Genomic DNA, 20,988 nt, shown 5'->3' with positions numbered 1-20,988 from the left:
TTCTGATCTGTATATTCACATATTCGTTTCTTCAATTATTACCTTTTCAGTGAGCTTTTTCCTTCCCCTCCCACATATTCTTCTCCTGATTATAATTAATCTGCTGTTATATGACGTGCTGACTTAATTAAAGGGGTTCATCATTAACTTTCAGGGGATTATTGATCAAAGTCCGAAGTTATCTCAATATTTTCTAGAAAAAAAAAACGTCAAATCCGCACTGGTTTTTTCGCCTTATTTATTACTACACGATAATTTTGTTTGCGGGAAAAAATTCCAAAAAATCATGAAAATTTCTAATTTTTTCTGAATCTTTGCCAAGAAACTTCAGATTATTGATCGAAATCCAGCGCAGATCAAAACATCTTTGGGACTTCTGCCATTGACTTATATGCAACCTCGGCAGGTCTGAGATGCCGGATATTCGGATTCTGACTTTTTTCTTCCTTGGGATATAATAAATTCCAAAAAATCTTGAATTTTTTTTTTTTCACAAAAAATTTGGATTTTATACTAAAATAACACATTTTTTGGGGGGTTTTGGCATTTGGAGTTTAGTAAATAACCACCTAGTAGGTTACAGAATGGCTAATTCTAAGCAACTTTTTAATTGGCCTTCATTTTTTATAGTTTTTGAATTATTTGCCTTTTTCTTTTGACTCTTTCCAGCTTTCAAATGGGGGTCACTGACTCCATATAAAAAAAACAAATGCTCTGTAAGGCTACGCATGTATTGTTATTTATTACTTTTTATTACTCATTTTTCTATTCAGGCCTCTCCTATTCATATTCCAGTCTCTTCAATACTTGAGCTTCAAAGAAAAAGTACCATAACCCCTCACCATCATGTTACACTGCTTCCATCACCCATTACCTTCTGTATTCCTTTTATTGTTTTATTTGAAGTTTATACAGGTTTTAAAGATAACAGTAAGGGGCTATGGCAGTAAAGGCCCAGAGCAGTAAACAATGATTTTTTTCCCATGAAGTACATAGAAAAGAAGTTGCAAATATAAAAGATGTCACAACATGTATGTGAAGATGCAATAGTACATGGGTAAGGGAAAGGGGAGATAAAGAAGGGAAGATGAGGCCTCTACGAGGAATCAAATATTGTATTGCCCAGTGTATTTTGTGGCTTTATCAGAATAACAGCAGAGCTATCATTATTGTATACCCACCTGTCATTAATGGCACGATTCTGTGAGAACAGTTAATGAAATCACATAAAGGGATTGGTTTTTTTAATCGTTTTTATTCCGTTTTTATTCGGGGTACAGAATGCAAGAAGGGGTGGAACTTATCTCTTGTCAATCAATTTTATTAACTAGAGTGCGGCATTTGTGGAGCAAACAATTTTGAATTTTAAGATGGATGACAATTGTGCAGTAGTTAAAATAACGTTTTTTTTGTTCTTTTTATTTTTTTGAATGAAGGTGGCAAATGTTACTTCACCTGGAAGTCCAAAAGAAATATTCATTTCAACATCACGTCCATTAAGACAAACAGTGTATTTAAAAATAGGGTCCCATGAATTATATCACTACACATATAACAACCAAGCACATATGGGAAACTATGAAAATGACAGAACATTGGTGAAAATTGTGGAATCCAACTCCATTTTTTTCCTTAATGATAGGTCTGTATGGGAGGAGTAGTTTGATATAATTTGGTGACATACCCTATACAGTCAGAGGCTGATAAGCTGTAGTTTATACAATCACATTGTCACAATCGGCACCCTAAATCCAGAACAGGTGCTAGGCTCCCTGGTCTCAGCTCTGCTTCCGCCTGTAGCAGCCGCCTTTCACTTCAGGAGGAGCCCTCCACTAATCGGATGCCTCCAGGTCTTAATAAGAGAGGAGGCAAGCAAGTTCTGGACGAGCAAAGGGGCACGATTGTTTACCAAGAATTTTAGAAGGAAGGCCACACAACTCAGGATGAACCAAATAGAATAGTGTGGTCAGACAGGCTGGGTCGGGACAGGCAGAGTTCAAGCAAGGTCAGACAGGCCGGTTGGTACAGGCTGAGTTCACAGAATAGTCAGACAGGCAAGGATCAGGATTGGAGATTTTAAATAGTCAGACAGGCTAGGGTCGGGATTGCAGAGTTCAGAATAATCAGGCATCGGTCAATACCAGTAGAATAAGCAGGATTCACAAGGAATAAGCACCCAGGAAGTAAACAAGTTAGACATGACAATGGGCAAAGTGTTTCATTCAAAAGCCCCTTCAAATACATTTGAATTTTGTGCCAATGCACAATCACGCCGGCGCGTAAAACCTGGAAGTGCGCGCCATAGGAGAACTGGCACTCACAGAGGAAACAACTACGCGGTGGGCATCCCAGCTGGCCACTAGACCACCAGGATGAGCATTCCTTACACACATGTCCCATTAACTACATTTCTAGTGTTTAAAAAATGGCCTAGGACAATGATGGAGACTAGAATTCCTCATCCTATCAGGGGCGGAACTACCGGGGGAGCAGGGGGTGCGAGCGAGCCAGGGCCCGCACCCCCTCAGGGCCCCCCTACTTTTTTTTTCCTACTATGGTTCAATTTCAGCAGAAAGATTTTTGCCCATCCATGCTCATATATTAATAAGAGTCCAGAACTCACTCCTTACACATGTTCTATTAGACACTGGATGGGTTATTGCTTTTAATCTGCTTTCTCCTTGGCATTCCGTGGCACAGGATCATATGAATATGATGAACCTGTCTGTACTATGGGATGTTAAGGTAAAGAAAGTTATATTATTGGCATGCAAATAAATACACCCTTAACTGCACTGTCACAGATGTTTTTACAGTCACGTTGAAATAGCCTAGGATAGTACAATGTACTCGTTGGGGGTTATTTATAAAAATCCGAATTTTTATGATTTTTTAAATAAAAAAAGTCAGACCAAACCAGAATCTACGATTTATTATTAAAAAAGCTTGATTTAATCGAAAACCCAAATCATACGTTTTTTTCCTTACTTGCTCAATTTTTTGGGCTTTTTCCCGAAAAGCCTGCATTTTTCGGATTTTTGCCAGAGAAGACCAAAAAGGCTGGATTTCTGGCTAATTCCAGTGCAGACCACAAAAACTTCAAAAAAGGATAGGGACTTCTGCCATTGACTTATACGCAACAGCGGCAGGTCTGAGATGGCGGATTTTCGGATTTGGGCTTTTTGCTGCATAGGGCTTTAATAAATTTCGAAAAATTCAAGTTTTGCCCCAAAAAGCCCTACCGGAGTTTAATAAGTAACCCCCGTATGGGTCCCTATTAGTGGCCCAATTACAATTCTCTAAAACATATCTAATATCGTCCTATGTCCTGCAACCCCTGAATGGACATCTTTGTCACAAACTTCTGGGTCTATGTAAAGTTGATGGTGCTTTTCAAGAGAGAGACCTAAACTGTCCCTCTGAGAATAAAATATAAAATATCACAACTTGCAATTAAAAAAACAGGGCAAACCATTTTGTATATCTGAACAAAGGAATGATTTTATCTTTGTCTGGATCTTCCGTACAAGGAGGCATATAGGCTGAATGTGGTCTTTCATGAGATGTAAAAGGAGAAAAATGGAAAAGCACCAGTAAATGATAGGAGTCATTCAACTTCAGCATCTGTCGACTGTCCTGGATTATTACCCTAACAACCACTGCATAACTATCAAAGATAAAGACCAGTTGAGCCCTCCTGGGAAGAACACCTCTGTGGCTTCTTAACAGATCACCTTCTCCACAGCTACCTGGTTTGTATAAGAGACACCTTCAACCATAATAAGAAACAGTGTCCTTTAGTATTAAAAAAAGCCTCACGATCACACAATAGAAATATTTGTAAGTATACTGTTACTTATATAACATCATTCCTGACAAAGTACCTTATAGATTTCATGAATATAGCAGAAAGTAATAATAATTGTAGCTTTAAATATATTAATCATTACTTTTTTAGGTCTACTGAAGCGTGGCACTGCAACAGTAAGTTAACTATACAATACAGCATTTTTTTGCTTCTCCTTTAATATTCTCTGACTCATTTTCATCAAAAATATCCCTTCTAAATACTTTTATCAACATATGTCATAGAGAAATTTGAATATATAATAAAAACTTGTTGGTATTAGTCTTTGCTTGGAATGCAATCAGTTCCTCATTTTCTATTCTTGCCTTCCTAATCCTAATTTGTAGCCAGCACCAGACAGGATTATACACTCAACTAGGTTAAAAATAGTAACTGCATATTTGTACTGCATGTTTTTTCTTTAAATTAAATGGCTTTTACTGCACATATTTGATACAGAATTCAGATAGCAATGTCTCAGGTCTACATTGACCCTTTATCAAGCACGGAGAATCATTGTAGACCTGAAATAGTGCTATTTAGATTCTGTGCAAAATATATGCAATAAAGGCCTTTTAAATTAAAAAAAATAAATTACAACAATATTAGGTGAATATAAATTCTGCTGTTTGTGGAACTGCTGAAAGGGTATGTCAACCTACCTTGGGATGAACAATATCAATATGCTTCAAATACATCAAACTGTGCCTGGTGCCACATTAGAACAGAACAAACTGGATCCCATCACACTTCTATGCAACTGCATAAACTAAGGGGCAGATTTATCAAAGGTTGAGGTGAATATTTTTTGTGTACTTCGACTAGGGAATAGTCCAAATTCGATTTGAAAAAAATTAAAAAAATTAGAATATCGAAATTTATCATGTACTGTCTCTTTAAAAATTTGCAATCTAAAACCTGCCAAATTGCTGTTTTAGCCAATGGGGGACCTCCTAGAACCCATTTGGAGTCAATTGGTGGACTTCGAAAAATGTTTTTGGGAAAAACTTTGAATCGAATTTGATCGAATGCGCTATTCCTTCGATTCGTACAATTTGAATTCGGCCGAAAACTGACCTATTCGACCAGAAAAAAACTTCTACTGAATTTCGGTTGGTCTCTTTGAATTCGAATTTTGAAGTTTTTTCAATTCGAAATCCGACCCTTGATAAATATGCCCCTAAGTCTTGTCATCACAAAAAAATATCATTCAGTATATGTATATACATATATTTGTATTTATATAGCACTACTTGTATATGTAGCTCTGTAGATTAAAACAATATGTTTAACATTAAAGTGGTCCTTCACCCAAAATGGGATTTTTTTGCATAAAGAATTCAACTACCAAAGGGCATTTGTAATTAATAGGAAACTTGCTTAAAATTACATTTTAAGAAAGTTTCCGGATAATTACAAATGTCCATTGGTAGTTGTGTAAATGTAACTGCATTTCACAGCAGCTTCTGTCGTTTCCATTTTCTGCACCTTACTTTAACTGTGTAAAAATTATTTTTGGGTGGAAGCCCCTGTTACGGTAAGTGCTATGCTACGTATTCTAAACCACGTAGCCTACAGCTACAAATAAAAGGGTAATGGGTAGTACAGGTATGGGATCCCAAAACCCGTTATCCAGAGCGCTCCAAATTACAGAAAGGCTGACTCCCATAGACTCCATTTTATCCAAATAATCCAAATGTTTAAAAATTACTTTCTATTTCTCTGTAATAATAAATCAGTACATTGTACTAAATCCAAACCAATATATAATTAATCCATATTGGAAGCAAAACCAGCCTATTGTTTTTGTTTATGCTTACATTATGTTTATTTTCTAGGAGACAAGATATGAAGATCCAAATTACAGAAAGATCTTTTATCTTAAAAACCCCAGGTCCTGAGCATTCTGGATAACAGGTCCCATACCTGTACAATTTAAAGAAGCTGAAGCATTGCTTCACGGGTGCCAATAATGAAGCTTGCAACTTCAACAGCTTCACGTATATAAAATCTGGCGTGTTTTGTGTGGAATCACGTAGTTATAGACATAAACTGACAACGTGAACATGTGACTGTACACTTGCTACAAATATTAAAACACTAGTAATGCTTTAGCCCAGAGACTAAAAAGTTCATATCTAACAAGCTACATTTCACTATGATCAAAATATTGCACATTAATAACCAAATATTAGATTTAATAGCAATTCTTAAAAATCACATCTCGCCAAGTTTCACTGCAAAAATAACGACAATGGGAGAAAAAAAAAATGTTGAGCTTCAAAAAAATATAGACACGTGCCAGAAACATTTTGATGCCCATAGACTTTAATGCATTGCGGCAAATTTTACAGTTTCGCAAATTTTTGGGGACGTGAAACAGGTCAGATTCGCCCATCACTACTCATATATAAAACCACAAAGTTAAATGAATTTCTTTCTTTTCCAGGTTCTTAAGCATTCATTGGAGAATATTTGGATACTTTCACAAATGTTGCATTGCATAAAGAGTTAACTTTTAGACGTCAATGATGATGTAAGCTTTGTGCACATTTTAAAATAACTTATGTGTTGTTAATTTATCCCTATGACTACATGTGATACCACATGAAATGCGTCAGAACTTAATTTTGCTAAATTTGCTGTTGTTAACTCAGCATCATTATTGGCACCTATGAATCAATGCCTCAACCACTGTAAATTGTTCACGTCATGTAAAATAAAGTGAATAATGCAAAGTCTGTTATCAAGTTGTTCTGGCCGTTTGGATTCTCCTTTTGCTGTGGGTTTCGGGGTGCTGCATCCGGACCACCAATCAGGAGTGACCCATGCTGTACACAAAATTCTAAGTTCATTTCAAGCAAGGGTTTTGGCCAAGGATACCCAAACCTAATTAGTCATTTGGTGAGCACCAAGCATTTGGTTTAAAGGACCAGTAACATCAAAAAACTTTTTTTAAAAATTCGTTAGAATACAACGAATAAAAACACCAAGACAAATTAAAATTTCAAATTGCAAAGCCTTTATTAAGAAATAACTTACCGAAACTCCACTTCCTGTCCTCTTCAGAAACGGCGATATGGCGACCATCCATAGTGCGGTGCTGGATTTGTCCTCCTTGGCTAGCTCCCATAGTCTACTGACAGCAGGAAGACGGTGCTGGAAAGCGGCCCGGCTGGATGAAGAGCTGAAGTGCCCTCACAACATGGTCTCTCTCTCCCCGGCCCCTGGGTGCTTCACATGCAGGCTGCAGTTGTCGGTGGCAGTGACCGGGAGCTGAAGCCGGAGCGACGGAGGTGAAAGGATGAGTGGTGATAAACCGGAGGAGGGGTGCCCCGGTGATTTTAGTGGAACCAATCGGTACAATCACAGCAGCTTCTCTCCAGAGCGGGACTAAGGAGGCTTTCGAGCAGCGGCGGGATGCAGCCGAGTGCTGCCTGTGAAAAAAGCGTGCGGCTGTCGGTGTGCGCTCACTTTTGCGCCTCACATAGACACCGGCCCGACACCAGCCGCACACTCTATAGCAGCAGCAAAGAAATGATCCTCCGGCCAAGAGAGCGGCATTGTATATATTCCAACGGCTCTGGCTCCTTCTTGACTCCCCCGCTCAGCCACAAAGCAGAGACACAGCCCCAGCAGTGAATCCTCCTCACTGTACGCCACTACAGTTACATCCCTCGCTCCCACGGAAACTCACGACGGCTCCTCGGGAAACCAACAAAGTCAACGAGCGCTCAGAGAGAAAAAAAAAATTCCAGCTCCAATAAGTAAACTTCAGCTCCCGGTCACTGCCACCGACAACTGCAGCCTGCATGTGAAGCACCCAGGGCCCGAGAGGGAGAGACCATGTTGGGAGAGCACTTCAGCTCTTCATCCAGCCGGGCGCTTTCCAGCACCGTCTTCCTGCTGTCAGTAGACTATGGGAGCTAGCCAGGGAGGACAAATCCAGCACCGCACTATTGATGGTCGCCATATCGCCGTTTCTTAATAAAGGCTTTGCAATTTGAAATTTTAATTTGTCTTGGTGTTTTTTTTCCATTGTATTCCAAAAAATTTTTTTTAAAAAAATTTCATGTTACTGGTCCTTTAAGCACAGTTACATTTAAGTGATTGTCAATATAATACAAATAATTTGGCTTGATAAAACCATCATTTTAAGTGGAAACTGAGAAAGTTGAGTATACTGTCTATAACCGCTAAATTCGAAAGCAAAATTAACTTACAGAGAACAGGATTGTTTTCATTCTGAAGGTCTGATCCATTTTATAAAGTCCTACAGAAAGAGGGCGATGGTTGTGAATCAAGACCTAGAACAATGTTATTTTTGTTTGAAACATATTTGTATAAAATGTCACAACCTATAGCAGGAACTGGAGGGGTCAGGGGATTGGAAGAAGAAAAGGTAATGCTATGCTATAAATGCTGTTTTCCAATAAGCCTTATTCTAAATTGCTTGTCTAGGGAAGCAAGCATTTTACCCAAGGTTCATGTCTTCACACCATCTTGAATATCATTCACAAAGACAATTTCAATCCAAGGTTGGATGTACTTTCTATACATGAATATCCAACAACAGTGATTAACTAACTGATCATCTACTCAAGAAGAATGCCTGTGTGTACTGGACATTGTCCTCAACAGCATCACAACTCCAAGCTAAACATCCAGACCAGTTATTCAATTCTATTCTCTTAATTACCTCTCTTCAGCAAAGAGGTCACCTTTATTTAGTCTGTATAATAAATATGGATAATACATAAACCGAGATAACAATTCAATAAATTAATGTATATGAAGCTATGGTTCCATCAGCAGAACATTATCTAATATACAATCCTTATCTGCCCTCTAGTGGACCATTGTGTACACATTTTCAACTTCCCTCTTGTAAACCTACAGAGAATTGCATGGAAACAGCTACTAAATGCCTTCTTATAGCTTGGCATGTCAATCAGCTGAAGATATGGAATATATTTTTATATTTTTGGAATATATCTTTGTTTTTGGAAAATAAGGTGAATCAAAATAATAAATAAAAAACATTCATAAATTTTTCTGTGCGAAAATAGTCATATCATAAACAGATTTGAATCCTAGGATTTTCTCTCGAAACCAATGATTTTTTTTTTTGGTAAAATGGCTTTAATTTTTTATGATTTGTATTTTTTTAGTTATTTAGTAGCTCTCCAGTTTACAATGGCAGCAATCTTGTTGCTAGGGTCCAAATTACCCTAACAACCATGCATCGATTTGAATAATAGACTCAAATATAAATAGGAGGCCGGACTAGAAAGAGGAGTAATAAAAAGTAGAAATCACAATACATCTGTAGCCTTACAGAGCATTTGTTTTTAGATGGGGTCCCCCCCCCCCATTTGAATGCTGGAAAGAGGAGGAGAAGAAGGCAAATAATTCTAAAAACTACTACAAATAAATAATGAAGACCAATTGAAAAGTTGCTTAGAATTGGTCAATCCATAATATACGAAATTTTTACTTAAAGAAAAAAAAAAGGAAATCATTTTTAAAAATGTGGATTATTTGGGTAAAATGGAGTCTATGGGAGGCACGGTCATTTCGTAAATTCGGAGCTTTCTGGATAACGGGTTTCCCTATAACGAATCCCCCACCTGTATAGAGAACTAATCACAACACGTATAAAAGAAAATATTTATCATAATAGATTTATCTTTTCATCACAACAATCAAGGCAATAAAGCACAGTAATTAGCAAAGTTGATCATTAAAAGGTAAACATCAGCAGCCAGATACGAACCTTTTGGAAACATTTTACAAAAATGCAGCTCCTTTTGTTGAAAAGGTATTCCAAGTTTTAATACGTATTCACTAAGAAAAGTTATTTTATTTCAACAACTCTCTTAACAGAGCAAATAAATATACAGGGATCCCAATATCACTAACATCAGAAACTTGGAGTTGTTAGAATATCAAAGCAAATGTGTATATAGGATAGTGTGGATTTATCCTGCTTATGTGGTGGGGACATTAAAACCTAAGTAGTTAAATGTAATATACTTTATAACGTATTTTCTAAAAAGTTTGCATTGGCAAAATCTGCCCTCCAGTTGCTAATAATACATTTAATAATAGGTTTGGCATGTAAAACTCATTTTCATAATATATGCTCTGTGATAATAGGGTAAATCATTTTTTGATTTAATGTCACGTAATTTATTTGCAGTGAAAATAGATCTCTTATACAATTTGTGTGATGTTGATTAGAGCTCCTGATAAGTCCAGCACAAAAAAAAAAAAAAAAATCACAACAATCCCAAAAACCTGCTTTAGAATGAACCTAAAAAGATGATTAAAGGTTAAAAAAAAAATCTGTCATTGATGGTATTTCTGTTTTAAAAAGGATAAAAGATATTTCCAACAGTGGTTTGACTAGTATGGCTTATATCTTAAATCCCAAAGCATTTGCGGTTACTGCTCATCAATCTGAAAAACGGTCTGACTTTCTTCTTCTGGAAGCAAAGGGAGTGAGTACAGGAAGGTCTGATCATCTTCTTGGCAAACAATTGCAAAAGAGTTGCCGCTCTCTGGTAGTGCATTAGACTGGAGACTGGCCTGCGAGAGAAAAGAAAAAAAAAAAAAAAGAACAGAGAATAGATGTCTTGGTAAAATGGATTATTACACCATGACTATGAAGATTTTTATTCATCCAGGTCATGGTATATCGAATAAAAGTAATTAAAAAAACTGAAGAAGCTGCTCGGATGAGTAGCTTGTTGTATGGAAAAGCTCATTTAGACAAGCCACAGTCATTTCGGAACAAAGTGCTTTGGACGGATGAGACAAAAATTTAGTTACTTACTCTTAACAAAAAGCGCTTTGCATGGCGGAAGAAGAACACCGCATTCCAAGAAAAAACACTTACTACCTTCTGTCAAATTTGGTGGAGGTTCCATCATGATGTGGGGCTAATTCAGGGACTGGGGTTCTTGTTAAAGTGGAGGGTCGGGTGAATTCAACCCAATATCAACAAATTCTTCAGGATAATGTTCAAGCATCAGTCACAAAGTTGAAGTTACGCAGGGGTTGGATATTCCAACAAGACAATGACCCTAAACACACTTCAAAATCTGAACTGATTTGGAACTGAGCTGGAAAGATTTTGTATGGAGGAACGGTCAAAAATATCACCATCCAGACACTCATCAAAGACAATAGGAGGCATCTAGAGGCTGTTACATTTGCAAAAGGAGGCTCAACTTAGTATTGATGTAATATCTCTGTTGGGGTGCCCATACTTATGCACCTGTCTAATTTTGTTATGATGCATATTGCATATTTTCTGTTCATCCAATGAACTTTATGTCACTGCTGAAATACTTCTGTCTCCAAGGCATGTTATATATTACAAGCAAGTTGCTACTTTGAAAGCTCAGCCAATGATAAACAAAACTCAAAATAATTAAGAGGGGTTCCCAAACTTTTTCATGACTGTATAATTTAACACAGCATACAATGACATTATAGAAGTCGATTATGGCTCAATGCCGTTTACACACTAAATTAACCTAAAAAAAAAACACTTACCATTTGTAAAAAATTAAGTTTCTCATCAGAAATCAAGTTTTCGTTCTTGAGTTGTTCAACCACACCCTCCATGACCTCCAGCTTTGAACAGTGCCTTCTGTGTCTTTGTTGAAAAGCCCGCTCTTTCTTCTGTAGATCCACCACAATGGACACCAACTCAGCTGTGGTTTGGGTTTCGTCGCACATTTCATTTTCTTGAAGATCACTTTCAACTTGTTCAGAGATATCATCAAACGGAAACAGCTCTTCAGTATATTTAGACACAATTGGCACTGTGGAAGTAATGGGCCCTGTAATCGCTGGAGATAATACGGTCTCCGAGCTCGGCATCAAAGGTGGAAGAGGACTCACTTCAAGTAAAGGACCTGTGGAGTCGGTTTGCAAGTAAGCAACCAGTTCTGAAGAACACATCTGTGTTGCTGCAATAGTTGAATAGCAGCTTTCTGAGAATGGTTGTATTGCAACGTTTTCAATAACCAATGCGCTCTCACCTGAGATATCCCGGACATCTAGTATTGTGGGCACGGTTTCAGAGCACAATGGCATGACCAAACCAATATCCAAGTCATGTTGCATTGATGCCGATGCTATTTGTTCATCTGATAGAACTCTTATAAATTCATTTAATGGAAGTGTATGTTGCAATTGTTGATCCTTTATAACATCCACTGGCAACAATATGGATGATAAAGCCTGAGACTGTGTGGGTGCAAGTGCAAGACCACCCAAAGATTCCACTATATGAACCAATGGTACCATGTTTACAGACCCCATAACAGGAATGGGAATATCGATGCCTTTGACCAAAGCTTCTGTCCCATTCAAGTATATCTTCCCTGCAGGAATATTTGGATTAAGGGCAATGGCCAGGGTTTCCCCTGTCAAAACATTAGGAAGACTCAATGATTCAGAAGTATTTGATTCCTGGTGAAAAGAATTACAGATATCCATTTTTGCTTTCTTCAATGCTTCCTGCACTTAAGGACTCAACACATGCTTGTTAAGTCTAAAAAAAAAAAGAATTGGAAAACAATTAGATACACAGAACCAGAACGAAGATTAGATAATACAGGTAATACAAACCCTTTAGGGCAGAGACACACTGGCAAATTTGGGGAGATTAATCGCCCGGCAACAAAACTCCTCTTCATCGGGGCAACTAATCTCCCCGAACCGCCTTCTGCAAGGTAATATAAAAATCGACGGCGGAAAGGCAGTCGGAAGCTTCATTTTCCGAAGTCGCCGGAAGTTTCCTTGTGAGGCAACTTCGGACGTCTTTGGAAAACGAAGAGCTCCGAGTGCCTTCCCACCAAATTACGTAAAGATCCATTATCCGGAAAGCCCCAGGTCCCGCGTATTCTGGATAACAGGTCCCATACCTATTTTATCAATTATTTTATAAAAAAAAAATACTTTGAGAAAACAATGCTTCCCGTCTACTGAAAAAAGGTGATCGGGCGACTCGCTCCACATCTCCTCCTAACTCGACTTCTGCCAAAACCGGAAGTTTAAGTGATACGACTGTACGGAGGATTTTCCAGCCGCCTTGTAATATCCGTCTTCATGTAATTTAGGTACTGGGAGTAGGAGCTTGTTGGCAGCATTACTTCTGTGTAATTTATGTCTGTAAGAGCTGCAAGCAGTGAAGAGCGGCGCTGACTTTATGAGGAGTTCTGTAGTCCTAAGATTTATAGCTGATCAGAGTGCTACCCTTACTGCTCACAGCACATACAGAAATAAATCAGTCTGACGCATAATGATAAATCCTCCGTGCAGCGGTTTTGTCAGAAGTCGGGTTAGGAGGAGACGTGGAGCTCAGATCCAGCAAAGTGAGTCGTCCGATCTCCATTTTTCAGTAGACAGGAAGCAGCGTTTTCTCATAGTATTTTTTTTAAATAAAGCATTGATAATAAACTTTATGCAGGGTAGATCTATTATTAGTGTAGGGTAGAAAGGATTTTTTTTATAGGGGAACCAAAATTTGATAAAGAGGCCCACATAACACAGAAACCTCTAATATATCCATCAGAGTTACCGGTTTCTTCAAAAAGTATGAATAAATGCCATTTCTATGCTGAAATCCAGCTGTTTAACAGTTCTTATCTTTCTGCATCATTTGAAGTCCTGGCAGGGAAGGAGGGACTAAACACTGATGTTACAAATTGTAACAACTTCTCCACAGCTTACAGACAGCATGCAGGGACTACATAACCCACAATGCATTGCACTGTGATGGACTGTTCCTTATTGAAATCACTTGTGCAGGGAATTGTGAGGTTTGGAGAATGCAGCTAAGGACAGATGGCTGTTGATATAAAGTAACAGTAGTCAGCCAGCTCAGCAAAGTAGTCAGAGAGATCAGCAGGAGAGCAGGGGACTAGGCTTAGAGAACTGTCAGAAACCATTAAAAATCATGAAAAGTCTGGAAATGTTTTAATTGATGTAGATTGCAAAGTTGCTTGAAATTATGTTTACTTTTCAAAAGGCTTAAGTTATGTTGGAGTTCCCCTTTAAAGGGATACTGTCATGGGAAAAAAAAATTCAAAATGAATCAGTTAATAGTGCTGCTCCAGCAGAATTCTGCACTGAAATCCATTTCTCAAAAGAGCAAACAGATTTTTTTATATTCAATTTGAAATCTGACATGGGGCTAGACATATTGTCAATTTCCCAGCTGCCCCAAGTCATGTGACCTGTGCTCTGATAAAATTCAATCACTCTTTAAAGGACCAGTAACATCAAAAAAAATATTTAAAAATTCGTTAGAGCACAACGAAAAATAAACATCAAGACAAATGAAATTTTTAAATAGCAAAGCTTTTATTAAGAAATAACTTACAGAATGTCCACTTCCTTTCCTTTTCAGAAACGGCGAATAGGCGACCATCCAGTGTGTAGTGATTGATTTCTCCTGCCTGGCTATTCACTGACAGACGTCGGCTTCCCTTCCACTGGCCTGACTGTGTAGTCTCCCGACGCACACTTGCTTCCTTATACTGCCTCGCAGCTTTTCACTGTGCTTCCCTCCACCGCTCACCTCCCTCTCAGCATGCACAATCCAGTCTCGGCATTCCTCTGCATTCCAATAGCGCACATATCCTACACATGGAAGACACAGACCGGCTTATGCCGTTTGTGTCTCAATTGCACTCTGTTCAGCTTTTCACTGTGCAGGGGGAATGTATTTCATATGTATTTCTGCCTGTAGCAAAGTAATGGCAAAGCAAAAAGCACAATGTGCATGCCTGGGTTTGGGGGAGGCGAGCTGGCTGAACGAGAGACGCCTGACTCAGTACACACCATCTGGATACAAACACTTGATCCGACTAAATTGCTGAACAGAGTGCGATTGAGACACAGACTGCATAAGCCGGTCTGTGTCTTCCATGTGTAGGATATGTGCGCTATTGGAATGCAGAGGAATGCCGAGACTGGATTGTGCATGCTGAGAGGGAGGTGAGCGGTGGAGGGAAGCACAGTGAAAAGCTGCGAGGCAGTATAAGGAAGCAAGTGTGCGTCGGGAGACTACACAGTCAGGCCAGTGGAAGGGAAGCCGACGTCTGTCAGTGAATAGCCAGGCAGGAGAAATCAATCACTACACACTGGATGGTCGCCTATTCGCCGTTTCTGAAAAGGAAAGGAAGTGGACATTCTGTAAGTTATTTCTTAATAAAAGCTTTGCTATTTAAAAATTTCATTTGTCTTGATGTTTATTTTTCGTTGTGCTCTAACGAATTTTTAAATATTTTTTTTTGATGTTACTGGTCCTTTAATGCTGTACTGCAAGTTAGAGTGATATCACCCCCTCCCTTTTCCCCCCCAGCAGCCAAACAAAATAACAATGGGAAGGTAACCAGATAGCAGCTCCCTAACACAAGATAACAGCTGCCTGGTAGATCTAAAAACAACACTCAATAGTAAAAACCCATGTCCCACTGAGACACATTCAGTTACATTGAGAAGGAAAAACAGCAGCCTGCCAGAAAGCATTTCTCTCCTAAAGTGCAGGCACTAGTCACATGACTGGGGGCAGCTGGGAAATTGACAATATGTCTAGCCCCATGTCAGATTTCAAAATTGTATATAAAAAAAATCTGTTTGCTCTTTTGAGAAATGGATTTCAAGGCAGAATTCTGCTGGAGTAGCACTATTAACTGATGTGGTATGAAAAAAAAACATGTTTTCCGATGACAGGATCCCTTTAATATAAAAATGTGTTTGTTCCTTTAAACGTTGCCAGGCTGCCTCACATCAGACAGAAGTGTAGCACACACCCTGTAGTAGGAAGATCTCATGCTTCCAATGGCAGCTCTGGTATGGGAGTCTGGGATTTCTCTCCTGTAATATTGTCAATACCCAACTCGTGTCCCTCCAATGATCATTGCAGCACAAATCTCCACACACTCAAAAGCAGTAACTGAACCATAACGTAGACATCAGCGCTCAATAGAACATGCTTCCGTTGTAAGGAATCAGCAACACATTTATAGAACCCAAAACCAATCAGCAGACTTACCTTAGTAACTTTAAAAGTGGTGCTGTGTCCTGATCCGTAGTAAGAGCAAAGAAGATTATTCAAATGGCCGCATTCTTATACAAAAGCTATATTCTTCTTTCCTTACAATATGCACGCCACCATCAGCCACTTCCTAGTTCTCGCGTCCAAACATCCTGTTTTCGTGAGGTCACTTCCGGAAGTGATGTCACTCGCCTGAAGCTGCGTCTTCGTCATTTTTTCCCCGCTTTTCAATAAATCGGTTCTGCTCGTGTTGCGTTGTTACGTAGGCGTGCATACAGACAGGAGGCAGGGGTTTGGGGTCTGTTATTCCTATCCCTGCATAGAGCGAGGGTACAGGGAACGTGCCCCTATAGGGGAGGTGAGTGGCTGGACCAATCACACGTTGTAGAACATTAGTATACGCTCTGAGTAGACATGACAGCCAATAAGATGCTTGCTTTTAACAGGTGACCAGTAATGGCTGCCTGGTGATTAAATCTGTAGTATGCTATAAATCTTTTATTACCTAACCCTAAAGGTTTTTTTTTTTTTAATTAGTGATAATGATGAAATTCACCTGCTCTGTGTGGGCAAAACAATTTCCTACTATAACAGGATAAAACGGTCCCTCCCAACATGTCGGAAACAAAAAAGGGACGAAAAGATTTGCCGCGAGTAGCGGGGTGAATTTTTTGACCGCTCCCCTAATTACCATGTCCATTTTACAAAATTTGGCCGTTTATGAAAGTTTTTTTTCCCCAGTTATTACAGTTTTGCTAATGAAGGTGAATTGCCCTTTAAGTTGTGTAAGTTCTTAACCTATGATTAAAGGGATACTGTCATGGGAAATTTTTTTTTAAAAAAAATGAATCAGTTAATAGTGCTGCTCCAGCAAAATTCTGCACTGAAATCCGTTTCTCAAAAGAGAGAATTTTGAAATCTGACATGGGGCTAGACATATTGTCAATTCCCCAGCTGCCCCAAGTCATGTGACTTGTGCATCGAAAATCATGTTTTTTTTCAAACACCTCAGTTAAAAGTGCTACTCCATTTCTCAAAAGAGCAAACAGATTGTTTTATATTCAATTTTGAAATCTGACATGGGGCTAGACATATTGTCAATTTCCCAGCTGCCCCAAGTCATGTGACTTGTGCTCTGATAAACTTCAATCACTCTTTACTGCTGTACTGCAAGTTGAAGTGATATCACCCCCCTCCCTTTTCACCCCCAGCAGCTAAACAAAAGAACAATGGGAAGGTAACCAGATAACAGCTGCCTGGTAGATCTAAGAAGAAAAAAAAATCTGTTTACTCTTTTGAGAAATAGATTTCAGTGCAGAATTCTGCTGGAGTAGCACTATTAACTGATGTGTTTTGAAAAAAACATGTTTTCCGATGACAGGATCCCTTTAAGAGATTTGATCCTGAAACACGTTAGGTTCCTGTCCAGCAACCTGTCTTATTAAACTTTGTCCAGAAGTGCCGTCTACCTCGAGTTTTTCTACTGGATACAGTGGGGACACTGCAGACTGAGCACCTGGCAAAAGGAGGATTGAGCTTGAGCGGTCTTTCTCATGTTTTTTTTTTACTTTGTGTAAGTTCTTATCTTCACTAAAACTGTTACAAAAGTATGTTACGTATGTATTCTGGTCTCTCTGCCAAGAGTCAATTAAGTTAGAAACTTTGTATCTTTTTCTGGCAGTTCAGTGCAGCAGATAAAAGAGAAACTCGGGACATACCCGGGACTGTGGGTTGAGTTGTCAAAAGCAGGACTGTCCCGCTCAAAATGGGACGGTTGGGAGGTATGCCTAAACGTCTTCATACCAGGAGAGCTATTCTTACAATGGCATGTTGTTACTGGGAGATGCCACGATAATATCAAGGCATCCCAATCAAAATGTACTTATATTTGTTTAAGTTCCTAGTCATGGGTAGGGTTGCCTCCTGGCCAGTATAGTACTGGCCTGAACGGTAAAAATGATACTTGACCCAATGTTATTAATTGGGAAAAAAATCTAAATATATAGGAAGGCCGGTATTTTTTTCCAAAATTGATGGCAACCCTAGTCATGGGGGAACTGTCCAATATAAAACGCAGGGGCACACAGATACACAGAACTCTCCTGAATATCAGAAAACAGACCCACCACTACATTAGTTGTGTCTGCCATAATAGCAGCCTACAGACACGTTGAAAGTAGTTCAGGAACATGAATGACCAGTGGCGTAACTAGATAGTACTGGGCCTCACAACAAATTATTTTTCAGGCCCCCAAAATGTCTAGAGGTTGACTTGTTTTACTAATATTTATTGAAATTGTATATGAATTAGGGCCTCATGGGCCCCCTATACCTCCTGGGCCCGACTGCAGCGACAGGGTCTACTTTCTCTATAGTTACACCCCTGTGAGCTCATACTGCCCAACAGCCCCACTTTTTAAATCACTGCCCACATTCCCAGATCACTGCATAACTGTCCCTCAACACTGTTTAAAAGTTCAGCTTTTCAGCTTGGGACCTGTTATCCAGAATGCTTGGAACCCGGGGCTTTCTGGATAATGGATCGTTTCATAATTTGGATCTTCATTCCTTAAAGCGGACCTGTCACCCAAACATAAAAAGCTGTATAATAAAAGTCCTTTTCAAATTAAACATGAAATCCAATTTCTATTTCTTATTAAAGCATTCATAGCTGTTGTAGAATCTCAGTTGTCAATCAAATATTGCCTGCCCCTCCTCTATGCCTTTCCATTCAGCACTTACTAGATATCACTGCTCTCCCCACATTCCCCCTCTGTCTTTACCATTTAATTGTACATGGGGATGGACATCAGGTCCCCCATTCTGGTGCACAAACAAGATTCTGTGATGATGCAAGGCTTGCCTTCATAACAATGTCCACAAAATGGTGCCAAAGGAAAACAAGATTTATATAATTCATGTAGTGCAATTAAAGTTTATTTTGCTTGACAAACGTGATAAAATTTGGAATATTTTTTTTGGGGTGACAGGTCCCCTATGAGTACTCGAAAATTATGTAAACATTAAATAAACCAATAGGCTGGTTTTGCTTCCAATAATGATTAATTATATCTTAGTTGGGATCAAGTACAAGCTACTGTTTTATTATTACAGAGAAAAAGGAAATCATTTTTAAAAATGTCTATTATTTTCATAAAATGGGAGACAGCCTTTCTGTAATTTGGGAGATTTCTGGATATTGGATCCCATACCTGTACCCTGCAGGCCAATTCTCCACAGTCTTGCAAGAAAGAGTCCGTGATGTTATGACCAGAGCGCTTAGAAGCAGTGATGCAGTGCGGAAGCCACTTGAGGGAGTGGTGATCAAAGGCGGAGCATGCAATCATTACTCAAGTATGTTAATGGTAACATTGTAATTCTTGCTTCCAATCCCAATTTCACTAAAAAGGAAACAGTTTATGTGCAAAATAGAGACATTTTTAACTTTACAGTTAAGGGACTGAAAAGGGCTAATTTTAAGAAAAAGCAAAGAAAAGCAAGTGAAATTGAACAAAAGCTATTGTGAGAAACCCCCCCCCCACACATACACACACACACACACAACACAGTGCAGATCAGAGTGTTGGCATTTTCTCTGCTCTGGGGCCCATTTATCAAGGGTCGAATTGAAAATTCAAATTTTCAACTTTTTTTATGTCCAAAACTGTCAAATTCGACTAGGGAACTGTTAAAATTCGGGAAAAAATAGAAAAAAGATTATTTTGGATATTTATCATACACTGGCCCTTTAAGAACTTTAATTCGCCACCTAAAACCTGCTGAATTGCTGTTTTAGCCTATGGGGACGTCCTGGGATCAATTTGGAGTTGTTTACAGCCTTCCTGAAAAAACTTGAATCGAGTTTGAAAAACCCAAATTCGATTCGAGTTTTCAGTTCGATCCTATTCACCCACGCGACTTTGAAACTCATAGGAGTTTTTAAAAAAAATTCCTATGAACTCGATAAATAGACCCTTGATAAAATCTGCCTCCCAGTGTGAAATAGGCCAATAAGGCATCAACATAAGTTGCTATAAGGGTCCTCTAGTGTTGCTTTTGCATTTGTGAGGAACTTCATTGGAGCAATGTAAACATTTAAAATAAGTAAATATACAATTGATGAAGGTTTTATTCTAAGCACGTTTGTATTTTACATTCTTTGTTTTTTAATTCCAATACATGTACTGTTACTATAAATGAATCTTGTTACAAGAGCGCTGCCTTCTGGTCAATTTCTGACCACCAAGTAGTCAAGGAAGTTGTCAGGAGAGAGAAAGATGATGTTCTTCTGCTTATGAAAGATTTGAAAAAGGTTTTTATTTTTTTTCCCAAGCAGAAGAACATCAGAGCAGCCTTTTTCTCCTGACGGCTTCCTTGACTACTTGTTGGTTAGAATAGTTGAAAACTGACCAGCAGGTGGCGCTGTTGTAACAAAATTAATTCATTACAGTATATGTATCCCTTAAAGGAATTGTTCAGTATAAAAATAAAAACTGAGTAAGTAGGCTGTTTAAAATAAAAAATGTTTCTAATATTGTTAGTTAGCCAAAAATGTAATGTATAAAGGCTGGAGTGACTGGATGTGTAACATAATAGCCAGAACATTACTTCCTGCTTTTCACCTCTCTTGGTTTACACTGATTGGTTACCAGGCAGTAACCAATCAGAGACTTGAGGGGGGGCACATGAGTCATATCTGTTGCTTTTGAATCTGAGCTGAATGCTGAGGATCAATTGAAAATTCACTGAACAGATATGTCCCATGTGGCCCCCTTCAAGTCACTGACTAACTCAGAGTAATTGAGGTGAAAAGCAGGAAGTAGTGTTACTATTGGCTATTATGTTAGACATCCAGTCACTCCAGCCTTTATACATTACATTTTTGGCTAACTAACTATATTAGAAACATTTTTTATTTTGCACAGCCTATTTACCTAGTTTTTATTTTCACACTGCACTGTTCCTTTAATATCGTACTTAAACAACTAACTCCAGCTATCTTGTATTTAGTGTTTTCTTGTTCCCATTTATGACAACGTTTTTCAAAGGGAGGTTTTTT

The 20,988-nt window shown here is 38.6% G+C and overlaps 1 protein-coding gene across 1 annotated transcript; it reads right to left on the bottom strand.

Annotated features, from left to right (window-relative positions):
- Positions 1-9,505: 9,505 nt before the first annotated feature.
- On the bottom strand, positions 9,506-16,137 carry XB5721690.S (uncharacterized XB5721690 S homeolog). Its single transcript, XM_018233276.2, has 3 exons — positions 15,927-16,137; positions 11,411-12,416; positions 9,506-10,438 (listed from the first exon to the last, which is right to left on the bottom strand). The coding sequence occupies exons 2-3, from the start codon at positions 12,359-12,361 to the stop codon at positions 10,295-10,297; spliced, it is 1,095 nt and encodes a 364-aa protein (XP_018088765.1). The 5' UTR covers positions 12,362-12,416; positions 15,927-16,137; the 3' UTR covers positions 9,506-10,294.
- Between the last annotated feature and the right edge of the window lie 4,851 nt (positions 16,138-20,988).

Source organism: Xenopus laevis, chromosome 8S, assembly GCF_017654675.1.
Source record: "Xenopus laevis strain J_2021 chromosome 8S, Xenopus_laevis_v10.1, whole genome shotgun sequence".
Classification (NCBI taxonomy): Eukaryota; Metazoa; Chordata; class Amphibia; order Anura; family Pipidae; genus Xenopus; species Xenopus laevis.
This window is presented reverse-complemented; position numbering and strand designations above follow the sequence as displayed.

Bases quoted from the DNA above. Each gene is read 5' to 3' on its own strand.
- XB5721690.S (XM_018233276.2), bottom strand. From the start codon at position 12,361: ATGGATATCTGTAATTCTTTTCACCAGGAATCAAATACTTCTGAATCA. The intron at 10,439-11,410 runs GTAAGTGTTTTT...TTTCTCTCGCAG, and splicing joins AACTTAATTTTTTACAAATG to GCCAGTCTCCAGTCTAATGC.